The 13,160-nt window shown below is 36.3% G+C and overlaps 1 protein-coding gene across 9 annotated transcripts in view; it reads left to right on the top strand.

Moving 5' to 3' along the window:
• The window catches only part of TLE1 (TLE family member 1, transcriptional corepressor), a 78,494-nt gene that overhangs the window by 15,217 nt on the left and 50,117 nt on the right, over positions 1-13,160 (top strand). For 6 of the 9 annotated variants that reach the window (XM_038170651.2, XM_038170658.2, XM_038170652.2 and 3 more), the window contains exons 5-6: positions 7,148-7,210; positions 8,141-8,215. In XM_038170651.2, coding sequence (XP_038026579.1) covers positions 7,148-7,210; positions 8,141-8,215 — 138 coding nt within the window. Of the gene's footprint in view, positions 1-7,147; positions 7,211-8,140; positions 8,246-13,160 lie in introns of all 9 variants that reach the window. The other 3 variants (XM_038170655.2, XM_038170654.2, XM_038170656.2) reach the window with 1 other exon arrangement.

Raw genomic sequence — 13,160 nt, 5'->3', positions numbered from 1 at the left:
AATCTAAATAAATGGGAATGGTGTTAGCTGGAAAACAACTGGGAAGTAAAAATAAAGCTCTGTCCTGGCTTCGGAGATTTAAACACTATGTGTATTGAAGGTTGGCTTAGTCATGGAAACAAAACTGTGGAACTAAAATTTGGATGAACGTACCTCTTGTAATTTGAGTACTTGAGCAAGATGGGCTAAAGTTAGATTAAAAGCGAAATGTGATAACAGTCCCTTTTAGCCAAGTTTGAGAAGAGTCTTGACATAGTGAAGATGTGTGAGAGAAGCACTTTAACATCCTGACAACAGCTTCGTTGTTGCCAGTTGGCTTGGGTTCAACAGGATTTACAGCTGCAAATGGGATGGGCAGTTGTTTACAGTGGTTCATTGAGAGCTGTGTAGTGGCTCTCTCTATTAAAGAATGGATTGAAATTAGACATCTGAAATATATCCAGTCACTGCACTTTACAGTTGAACAGAGTCCAAACCTGTAGTAGATGTTTGGTAAGTGTAGCTGCTGACTTGTGCATCAAATGTAGCTTAAGTTTAAATTAATGTGACCTTTCTGTAATTTATACTGACATCTAAGAGGCTTCAGATAAATGTAGTTTAGGTACTGAATTAAAAACCAGTAATTTCATTTAGAATTTTTCTAGCATTCTGTCGCTTTGTCAATTTGAGCTTTTATTCTGTTAATATTTCTGTTGCTTCTTCCTCTCCCTACTCCCACTTGCAATATGGTGGTGTTTTGTTTTTTTGTTTTTTTTTTTTTTTTTCATGCTAAAGATTTTTCATGCCAGTCTGCTGGGATTTTAGCATCATCATCTCGTGGGTGGCTGACCTTGCGATTAAAATGAGTAGTACAAACGTGGGGCAGAGGGAAAACTGTATTTGTTAATATGTCATTTTAAACTGACAGCCTATCCCCAAAATACAGAGATTGTTCCTGTCGCTGAAATGAGCACTACCCATTGCTGCTTGTCAGATTGAATTTCAAATATCTGTTGAGAATAAACCTTCCCACCCCCTCCTATTGGTGTGAATGTTAGTAATGACAGTGTTTATAATTTAAAATACAGTTTGAAGGCCAACTTCCACAGTTTGTCGCATGGTGGTTAATACGGCTGTAAAGGGGAGATGAATGTGGCTACTTCTCCTGGTCTATTACTCAGGAGGCCAGTAAATTTGATTGGCTGCTGCAGTTCTAGCAGAATCATTCGATTTGAGAGCAATAGAAAGATAAGATATCCAATTACCCAAATGATTTGCAGGGTTAGCCAATGTTGTCATGGAGACGCGAGTTGGAACAAATTAAATTTTAAGCAATAAAATAATCTTAAAGCACGTCTGGGAACAAGAAAATTTGGCAGTGGCACTTACCTGAATTGAATCTTAGCTTGACACGCTGTTGTTTGACATTGATATACTATGGGGGCCTAAACTTTTAAATGGCATGTTGCCTTTATTTTTTTTTTTTTTCCCTCTTGCAGCCATTGCCAAAACAGATTGTAGTGTATTAGTTTTAAATAAAAGGGCATTAATATCTCAGTGCTCAATGTGGATTCAGTAACTCATGAACAGCAAAGTTCATAGAATGCTAGCCTTAATCATTTGAGGCTTTTGAATATTTAAGTTTTGAGATTTAATTATACCTCCAACATCCTCCCCACCCCCAAATTGTTTGCAACATATTTTTGGAAGTGCTTGAATCTTCCTGTAGCAAAGATCTATAACAGTATCTAGAGAGCTAAGCACTGTGCTTTTTTGTTTCTTTTTTTTTTTTTCTTGTATATGCTCTGTGAATAGGTGTGATTTCTGTTGACTTTGAAAATCTCACTCACAAAAAGAGTAAAGGCTACACCATTTAAGTCCATTGCTAGAAAAATGAAAATACAGAATGGATGCTAAGCTTTAGCTCAAGACTAGATTATACACATGCAGTTTCTTACCCAAGGACTTTGTAAATGTAGTTTTCAACTGATTTCTGGCTTGCAACAGGGATTAAAAATGGTCAAGCATGTCCTATAAAGAGAGCTTTTATCCACATGTCTGTTAGACAGATGGAGATGAAAATTGGTCTGAGGTCAAGCCATTTGCAGCATTCTCACAGCCTTCGATTTTCTCCTCATCCCCACCACAGATCATCTCAAATGATTCGGTAATGACCAAAAGTGCAACATTGACCTTTACTCCCTAGTGGATTACTGTGTTACATGGTATAAATTGCAGGAAGTCCATTTCCTTTTTCCAGAACGAATTCTATGTTGTACTTGGCTTTCTACATGTTGAAAGTGTAAGTGGAGGCATAATACTTCAGAATTGTCTTTTAAAGCTTTTGTGAATGTGTTTTGACAGTATATTCTTTTCTGTGCATTAAAAGCTGGTTTGTTTATTTATTTATTTAAGTATTGAGAGGAGTGGATTAGAAAATACTTTTTTTTGTATCATCAAAACTTTGTCTTTTCTTATGTTCCTCTTAATCACATTGCTCCATGCGTGAAGATGACGTAAACTGTCATCTTCCAAGTCTAATGACAAATATGACTTTCAAAATTATGTTGAAGCAACTGAAGTAAGTTTAAAAAAAAATAAAGAAAGAAAATTAATGAAAGTACAGAAACTTGTCCTTAAGAAATAGTGATAGAGCGCTTTCAAATACTGGTCTAACTTTGTAATATAGGAAGTGCTCTTCCCAGGCAAATACAAGTTTTTTAGCATACAAGAGATGCTTCTGACTTTGCGTTGTTTGGTAATGATAGGCCTGGACAGCTTTGTGGAGTGTCAGCGCTACTAATTCAGCAGTTGTCATAATACAGCTGATAATCACAATAATGTTTTGTAAGATTCAAGTAAGGTAATTTGCTGATTGGAGCAAAACCAAAACTGTTGGTGAAAACTCTGAGACTGAAGGGTGATTAATTCTCCTCAAGGGAAAGCTGCATTTTTTCACTTAAAAGTGAGAATGCTGGCTCCCTTAGGCAAGGGCTTTCATTATTACTGATAACACGTGTTAACTGTGTTGAGAAATCCGGGTAGAGTTTGATACTTTCATTATACCTGCTTCTTCTACAGTGCAAATACCTACAGTTGCTTAAGAAATCTTGTTTATTTAAGTATGAGATCTTACATGGTGCTTTGTAAAGTACAGCCTGTCAAAATGTAAAATGATCTGGAATAGACTACTGTACAGGAAAACAATGTATTTTTAACAATGAAGCAGAAAAAAAGTTAAAATTGTACATGTAAGTGCTTTCTTAACTGCTTAGTAAAGTGACTTAAGTGAATATTATACTTAGTAACTAGTCTTGCTGCTTAGTTATATGTCATTATGTTAAGAATTCAACTTATCAAGAGACAAATTTAAGTACAATCACTTGAGTTTGGCAATGGTTGGGTCAAAACATTTAAGTCCTTAATTAGATGGAATTAAGACAAAAAATTAGATGAGTGAAGACAATAAAAAATGTTGGCTCAACTTAATTTTACCAAATGGAGATGAATTCCTTCATGTTAATTTTTAATGATACTTCAGAAAGGAGGGTGGCACTTCAGTCAGGGGTCTGACAAGCTTGTCATTTGCAAATAAATCAAAAGACAATCATTGCAACAACAAGAACCAGTGAAAGCTTTAGATTTGTCATTCTTTGATAGGCCCTACACTCAAGCCCTCTATTAAAAATGAATGTATTCAAGAGGCTCTGCATTAAGAACACAAACAATTAAGGGCTCTTCAGATGCTCTGCTAAGAGCTGCCATAGAGCTAGGAGGGCTTTCATGAGAGATGCAGGCTTCTACAGTCTTCTTTACCAAGGAGCCAGAGAACATAAGCATGACTAATTGCGTGTCTCTGCTTGAAGCAGTTTTCTGCAAAATTTTTTCTGTTTACTCATTCTTCTGACTGCCCTACATGTCTCAAGATCACCACTTAGATAATAGCTATGTTATGTTGCAAGGACACTGAAAATATTTTTATGTTGCAAGGCCAATAAATATTCTTAAGGCTATCAAATAGGAGCCCCAAATCTGGAAAATACAGCTTGCTCCAATGCTCACCAATTACAGATGTTTAGTCTTGATTAACCAAACTGTCCTAGACTCCTTCAAAAAAGTTTTTGCTTCTGGAGATCAATATATATATCTATATATATCTATACATATATACAATATTTATGTGCACCTATTCAAAGATATTCTGTCTGGAAAGGTGAAAGCTCATTGCATTTTGAACAACTAGATTTGTATTTAAATTTATGAGATTTCCTTTTTCTCAATGCTGAAAACAATCTCTTGCAATTCCTGATATAGAAGACTAAGTGAATTGTGTGTTAATGCTTAAGTTCAGGAACTCACTGGAGAACAAAGATATTTATTTTTTTTGGACATATTTATGATTGAGAATACTTCTTACTAATTGTTGGAAGACAACAAACAGATGTTTGAGATCTGCTACTGGATAAATAATTTTAAGTACCTTTTTAAGTTGTGTGTGGGAAAGAGTACCAGTAGGTAAACTGCCTTTTAAAAGTGAAGACTTCGGTTATGAGTTGTGGAATAGTGTTTTTAATTTCCTTCCAATATAAATGCTTGTTACTTAGCACTTGTAACAGTAGCAAGAAATCTCAGAATAAATGCTTGTTTACGATTTGTACATTTAAGCTTATCCGCAACTGTGTATGAATATTAGGATGCTGTTTACATGTATAATTAGAAAAGATCTAATTGACTTGTCTTGGGACTGGTAACTAGCACATTACGTTCTCTTGTGTTACAGTGTGCTATTCTCTATTTACACTGCCACCATGAAAGTCAGATACCTGGGACCTCTGTGAGAAAACTCCACAATGTGGATGCTTGCATGCTTTGTAGACTCTACTCAAAATAGACTTTTGCACAGCTATAATAAGGATAATTTTTGCAGGATTGCACAACAGGGGGACTCGTGTGTAGGTAATGCACACTAAAACAGCTTTTCAGGAGAAAGCAAATCAGTGCATCCTGATCTACTTTATTCTCCCACTCCCCACCTGCTTATCACTTGGCTATGATTCATCCTGGTTTTTACCGTGAAAACAAAAGTAATCCTGTTGGTCAAGGGCAGTTAATTTGTTGGGAGCTAAACATCTCATCCCAGTCAGGCTGCTACATAACAGCCTTCTCATAGCTGATATATATAGTATTTGCTTCCAGAAAGTAAGGCATGTGGAAAAATGCCCTTTAGTACTCAAATTCTCCCAAACATATGTGTGCTTTTTTCATTAAGTTAACAGATAGTTGAAATACCAACATATCTGTCAAAAGTTTAGTCATGCAGACTTCCTTGTATTGTTTTTGCTGGTAGCTTATGTACCAGGTCATCTACAGAATGATGGATAGTTTGTGGTCATGTTCCAAACAAAACAGAAACAGTCAAAAACTGCTTAGTGTTTGATACTGTGTGAGAAGGTAGATGTTTCTGTTGAGAAAAGACAAATATTCATGTTGTTGCAGAGGGAGGAAGGTTTGCTGCAAAGCAGCAGTTGCATCATTGCCCCTGCCTGTAGGAATTAACCTCTTAGCCCTAAGACGAAACCACTCCCAAAGTGTTTGGAAGACCCTTGTCTCCATGAAACTGAAGAGTGGACATGCCCCACTGACTTTGGTCAGTTAGGACCGCAGTTTACATCAGTGTTTTACAAAACTCAGTGCTGTCAAGTATTTTCTCTTTCTCCCAGAGGTGGAGAAAGAGGTGTTAAAGCTTGTTGGCCATATTCAGACCCCAAGTCATGTGTCTCCTGAGACACAAAAACAGTGTGGGGTTTTTGTTTCCAAATTACTGTTTGACTGATGTGTAAACATCAGCATATCTCAGTGTCTTCCTAAGAAATCTGGGATGATGGAAGGCTTGGGGAAAGGCTCAGCAGATGAGTTAGCAGTATTTATCTGTCTTCTCTGAGAGAGTTTCTTTGTTAAGCTTTTGGGAAGTCGTTTCATGGAAGGCCCAACAGTTCTTAAAAGTGGACACCCCTGCCATGTCCTAAAACCAAACAAGAAGAAATATGCATATGGCTTAGTGATAGTGACTAGCAAGAGTTATTCAGAGCATCTTGCATATAGGCTGCATTCACATCTGGACATCAGTTTTCGTTTTGCGCAACTGTGCTCTAGTGACTGCGGGAGATGTTTTCAAGGAAAACTGTAGGAATTGTGCAAGTACCTTTTTACCTGTTTGTGGGAGTTGAGACTTCAAAAGCACAAAGCTCCTTTAAGACTTGAGGGATAGTTATAGTAGGAGATCTGAACGGTTGGCATGTGGTCTGAAAAGCATCCCAAGTAAGGCTGAGTAATAGCAGAGGAAGGGTCCTGTGTTCCACCATTGTGCATCCAGGTCTGAGTTGATGAACCAAATGTGAGAGATTCAAAAAAATAAAATAAAATAAACCACAAACCAAGCAAAAACGAGTATATACAAAGCTGATGGAAAGTGGGCCTTAAACAATTTGTGCTGCTGCTTTCTGTGTTGCTGTTATTGAAGGATTGTCCCTCTGCTGGTTTGTTTTCTTGCTATGCATAGTTGTACTAATTTGTTGTTACTGACTACTATTGCATTTTCTGATTGGCTTCTTTTTCTTCCTATCTGTGTTATTTCCGTTCACTCTTGTTATGGATGCTTTAGAAGTCTTTATTTTTTCTTTCTGTTCTGCTTCACTTCTGTTTTGGTATTTCATTTATACTCCTGTTGGTTTCTTTCTGTAAGCAAAACTGCCTTGTAATTGGCAGATAAAATTGATCATGAAAGAAACATTTTCCTCTGTGCCTGTCACCCTCATGTAATTCTGCTTCATAATTTGTGTAATAATAAATCTACCTTTTAAAAGGCTTTATCTTGGACTTAGTGGATTTCAGAAATACTTTACTTGTTAATGAGCTAGGTATGAGGACCAGATTTGTTCCTAAATGTGTAGACAGATTAGGTGCTGTAGACATGGCAGATGTCCTAGAGTAGCTGACTAAATCTCTGTCCTCATTTGGGCTTAAATATTAACTATTTATATTTGCAGTAGTATGAGGACATGGATTTCTTTATTTTCTCTAGTGTGAACTTAATATGATTCTGCACAATAGTTGATATATGGGAACAAGCAGAAAATGCATTTTAAATAATAATACTTTTCCTCTACAGACAGAAATCGCCAAGAGATTGAACACAATTTGTGCACAAGTCATCCCGTTTTTGTCTCAGGAAGTAAGTAAAACTGTTCAGCTGTTAAAGTGCAATTATGTTTCTTTTCTGTTTGCAAATTAGCTAGTTTTAAGATGTTAATTTTATCACAATGCACAAGTGTAAGGAACATCTGTTATAGTTGAAGTTTGCAAACCCCCTGCTAATTTGGTCTAACAAATCTGAGTTCAAACTAGTGACAATGGCTTAGCTTTATTCATTCCCAAAGGAGAGGGGCAGTCTGTAAAAATATTGTCAATGCAACAAAATGCCTTCATTTCTAATCACGGTGATTATTTATTTGATATCAAATAAATGACATAAATGAAATAAGTATGCTCATCTCGTCTACATGATTTGTATCAAATTTCAGTCTAAAAAGTGAGTAGTTAGCTCAGATGCAAGATGTTGTTTAAGGTTACAGACCTGCATCTGGCCTGAATGACTGATTGTAGTATACTGTAGGCAGCTACTGTTAAATTTTGAAGCCTGTTATTTAAAATATGCCTCTTCAAACTACAGTTTACAAAGACTGTTTGTAATTCTTGCTGGGTTCAGTGTAGCATTTATTCTTCCTGTATAAAATTTCTGTAGGTTTTGCTGTGTGGACAGAGTGTATAAATGTTGAAATTCACACTAGTGTGAGGTTGACATTATCATCCTGCCAGCTCAATTATAAACTGATTATCCATATGTCAGAAAATTAATTTTGAAGTGACATGGGGGGGGGAGGAGAATAGGTGGGCTTGACAGCCTTTAGGGCTCTCAGTTACCTTTGAAAGGGTGTGAAATGGGACACTGTTACCTTTTTGCCTTCATAAGGTGTGTCTTGCAATAAGCAAGTTGGGCTTCTGCAGAGAAACCAGTTACTCAGGTGTTAATGATCCTGATCTGATTTGTTGCAGTCAATACCCTAACACAAATTCCTCTCCAAACCCCTTCTTCTTTTAATAGCATCAGCAGCAAGTGGCCCAAGCTGTAGAACGTGCCAAACAAGTGACCATGGCTGAACTGAATGCCATCATCGGGGTACGTGGCCTTCCAGGTCTACCTCCTACAGTGTGTATAACTTGCTTTCATATCTTATTGCTTTGCTGTTTTAAAATAAGCTTAATGTTTTGATAGCTAACACTGTTTTGATGCCCAATGTTGTTCAAGTGTGTTTGATTTGCTTTGCACAGATTTTAGCAGGGGTAAAGTTAATAGTTTGCTTTGTCAGAATATCACTTTGTGCAGCAATGCTGTGCTTAACAAAACTTTTCCTCCAAGAAATACAGTGATTAGGACAGTTGCTTGTTTATTTGTAGGTATTGTATGTAGTAGTTACCTTTACCTCACGCTTTCTGTGACACTTGAATCCTTAGAGCCTGTTCAAGTATTCATTCTTCTTTCTTTCTCTTGTGAATCTTTCATGAATTTTAAATTAGCAAGCTACTGAAAAGAAACTTCACTTGCTTTTGAAGTAGTATTAATTGTCTGACACAGTGCTCTAATAGCCTTTCACCAAGTTTGTGCTTCTAAATATGCTGAAATAAGTTAATACTACTTGCTTGTGACTGGTTGTCAATCACAAGTCATTTGTTTTGTATTAATGAACTTTCTGAACCATGCATTCCTTCCACTGCATGAGTTCATTTCCCCCGCCACTAAGTCTAGAATATTTCTCATGTTTTCTGCCCTTCCAGACTAAGTGAAAGAAGTAGCCGAAACAAGAAGCCGTCCGTTCTGATTTTATTCATATGTGAGCGCCTTGAGCAGATTCAAATTACTCATTTATCAATTTATGTTAATTGCTTGTGAGAAGATGCCCTGCTGGTCTTTATAGTTCCCTCAGACACTTTGTAATGATAATTAGACATGCTGCTGTACGGATTAACAGTGCCATAGTCCAATGACGTCTGCAGACAATGGAACCAGTTAATCCATCTGTGCTTAAAATTACATCCCAACTGGAGATGGAAAAAAAAATAAGAGTGAGGGAGGATTAAAAGAATGAGCCTCAGCTTGAAAACTCTCCTTTCATCAGTTTCTCAATTGCAGATCTGCAGTCATTTTGCCTGTGGTAAGCTATTGGCAGTCAATTAGGTGAAATAAACTGGGAGGGTGACCTTCATTTCCTCTTAATAGCTTTTCCTCCCTGAAATGGGGAGCTTCAGTGGATTTTCAGCTTAAATTTTATTCAAGCTGCTTTATTACACTTGACAGATTAGCTTTGCATAAACAAACCCCCCCATTTCAAATCTGAGCTGTTTTTTTCCCCTTCATATCAAATTTGACTGTTGCTTAGTTGATTTGCTTAAAATCACATTTAAAAAACCCACACAATTACATCTGTATTTGTCACAATCTCCTCTGTGCTTTACTTGTGCAATGAATTACTTTATTTCAAAGATCAAATCAGGTATTCAAACAGCATGTGTACATTTCTGATATTTGATTAGCAAAGATTAGAGAACTGTACTTTCTTACATTTATTTGGAAATGAGTTCTTAGGATGAAAATGGAAATCTCTTTATAATGAACTAGTTTTAAAGAATATTTTATGTGGTATATGGAAATATGTGTTAAAAATATATTTAAAAACAATCTTGCTGAATTTAAAATAGTGAGATTTGGTTTGGCTACGTAGCTCTATCTCAAGCACATCTTTTACTTCTTTTTAAGTCTTCACAAAATAGTCTTTTAAAAGCAACTGGGATCAACAGATACCGCATGCAATTAACACTTTCTGTGGGGAGCACTTTTTTGGAAGTAGGAGTTGAACCTTCATCTTTTTCTCTTTCAAATAGCCAAAGATTGACCCAGAGTAAATACTTTCCTGCATCTTCTGAAACACTTCTGAGCAATGCTGTATGAATCCAAAACTACGAGTGAGGAAACAAACATACTAGGCACAAAATTTCTTTGGCCATGTCAATGCATGCATATGCATTTTACTAAAATTAGATGTATGTCACAGTGATCTTTTACAGTCTTACATGGTCAATAATTATCTTGTGCTGCACAATAAGTTTCATGCACTTGACATATGCTTGATTTTGTTTGAAAGGGACTGTGCGCATCCTGGAAAATCTGAATAGCATAAAATTGGGTTGACAATTCAGTGGACCTTTGCTCCCCCTCACTGAGCATGCAGTGTGTCAAGCCCTTTCCCCAGAGGGGAGGAGACATCAGAAGCCTGTCTGTTCCAAAGAGCGGCAGCTGCACTGGAAGTAAGCATGGCCCAGTTTGATAGCAGCTGTCAGTATTGTTCAGGGATTCGACTTAGTGTAAAGAACAATGGAAGGGCCATGCTGTTTAAGTGCAGTGTCTTTCAAGATAAGAAAAGAAATAGTAATTTAACGGTTTAGACATCTATTATGAGCATGAAAGATCATGAAACTTCTTTCAGAATGCAAATAGGATGGAGCAGTCTGTAACAGTAGAAAATCAAGTACTCACTGGCATCGTACTACTGAGGATGTTTGTGTACAGTAAATTTTGAGCATAGAAGGAATGTTTAATTTTTCTAGCTGATATCCACTTAAATAGTTTCTCTTTACTAAATCTTCATTTTTGTTGGTCTTTGACTTTTTTTTTCCATCTTTCCTTTCTGTCTTTAATAGCTATTGTTTCCTGGCACTAGATGATTCAAAAGTTTCCCAATTGTCTTCCTGAGTTAGAGCAAAACACGATTCTTCTTGCTGCTGGGCCACATGTAAATTCTGGAAGGAAACAAAACTTTTAATTAATGTGAACATTTTATTTTGATTTTTTTTTAAAATTTTTTCTTCTTGAGCCATCATAATTTTATACTTCAGTCTTTTTCCTTTTGAAAAAGTAGAAACCTGTTGGTTAGAGGAGAGACTTGAATACATCTTACATCTTCATGGAACTATAAAATTTTCTGGAGAATTTACCTAGAAACTCAAGACATATTTTGGAGTTGGTTAAGCATGCCCAAAGGAAAAAAAAAAAGTTAAACAAAAATTGACACGTTAAACAAAGGCGAGAAGTATATGTGGTCTTATGAGTGCTAGTCTTCTACACAGATTAAAACTTCTGTGGAAGATATTAGGCTCTTAATGGTTGTACCTCTGGCCATATACTTTTCCTGCATGTTCTTGAAGGCTTTACTTTCCAGCCATTGGGTAGAAACATAGCTAAACAAACTGCATGACTTCCTTTTTTTTTTTTTTCTTGAAATTGCATTATTTAATAATTTGTTGTATTCTAGTTGAAAGAACTAGAAGATTTATTAGGTAGTTGAATAATCAAACAAAAAACTTTGACTTAAAACTGTACCTGTTAACTCTATCACACTGTTGTAGCTGTAGGCAGTGTCCATGTTTGGGGTTAAGAGAGAATCCAAATCATAGTATGAAATAATTAATTAGATAATCATGGTTTAACTTGAAGGGATTTTTATTTTCCAGACATGATCAGCTTGGAAAACTTCCTGCTGAGAATGATAAGGCACAGTTACAATTGACCAATCTATTTAGATGTAAACAATGGATATTATTTTGTTTACTTCAGAATTAACAAAGTAGGCAGATTTAAAAGTAGAATATATAAATATCTGAAATAAGAACTATAAGCAGAAAGCTGGAATATTTTTTAGCATTGAATTTTAGATACATTGTTTCAATGTACCACCATGTATGCCTTATTTTGACATTTCAGATAAGTTGTTAATGCTCCTGTAAAACATATCTTTTGGATTGACAGTACTCTTGAGATAGATTGAGTTGTAGGCTTCCGTGAGGCCTCTCCACTGTTGCATGAGGTGATTGGCGAAAGGATTAGCAAGATGTGGGATTATTTTTTCTCTCCTGGCTGTGGTTGCCAGCTATCTCTGGGATTGTAGTGTGTGAAGCTTAAGAGGATGAGGTTAACCTCTTGAGGGTTTATTCTTATGAGTGTGTAGTTAATCCTTAAAAAGCCTATAAATAACTAGGCTGTATGTTTCATTAAAAAATAGAAATACAGACTAGAGCAGAAATGAATGCAGAACTTAGTGCAATGGAAGAGCTAAGCAGCTGTAGCATTACTTCAGATCCTCCTTGGCTGTGATATGAATTACGTGCCAAGGGGAGGGGAAACTGCCTAGTTCTTAGAAATCAAATAAAATGAGATCTTGTGAGCACAAGACCTCACTTTTAACATAAACCAGGTAGCCCCAAGTCTGAATTATTAAACTCCAGCAGTAATAGTTCAATTGTCTGGAAACTGCCTGGGTTATTCTTCGTGTTCTTCTTTCTTTATAATACATAGAAACCTTAATTACATGTTATTCTGTCATGCTTAGGTGCTGTTAGAATATAAAAGCTTAAGATTTGTAAAATAAGTTTAAAATAGGTAGCAAGTGGAGATATTGTTTGTCAGCATGACAACTGCTATTCTGAAAATGCCAGTCCTCAAGCAACAGTCAGATTTTTTTTCAAACATCACTAAGTTTTGAGGAAAAATAAGAAAGTGTTATTAATGTGTACTGATCATTTGTCCTACTGGAAACAGAAAACCTGGGAGAAGGTTCGTGAAATGTGAGTTAATATCACAGTCAAAACCACATTTATTTAATATTAGACTCCCCCTCCAAACTGGTAGTGGGATGGAGAACACTGATTTGTCAATATGGAGGAGGATGGTATCTTAACCAGACAATTCTCTGAAGATGAAAATACTTCGTCATTCAGAAGCGGAAAATTGCATATATTACTTAAGTGTAATTCACTTGTAGGTCAGATCTGTTATCTTGCAAAGTTTCCTGTGTGGGTGGGTAGAAAAAGCAGCACCTTAGATCTTAATCCCAAAAGAATCTGCAAGATGTTTAGGTGGCTCTCCTATCTAGATTCAATGTCTAAGCTTCCAGCCAAAGATGAGACCACGTGTATGGTTATAAATCCAACGGTGAGTTGATGCCACTCATATAACGAATAAATGTTGGGGATATGGTTTGTAAGTGTTAATGGAGAGTTGTATGTTGGCCTAC

The sequence above is a fragment of the Anas platyrhynchos genome, chromosome Z (assembly GCF_047663525.1).
Source record: "Anas platyrhynchos isolate ZD024472 breed Pekin duck chromosome Z, IASCAAS_PekinDuck_T2T, whole genome shotgun sequence".
Classification (NCBI taxonomy): Eukaryota; Metazoa; Chordata; class Aves; order Anseriformes; family Anatidae; genus Anas; species Anas platyrhynchos.
The sequence above is the reverse complement of the archived record's forward strand: the minus strand, read 5'-3'. Positions and strand labels throughout refer to the sequence as shown.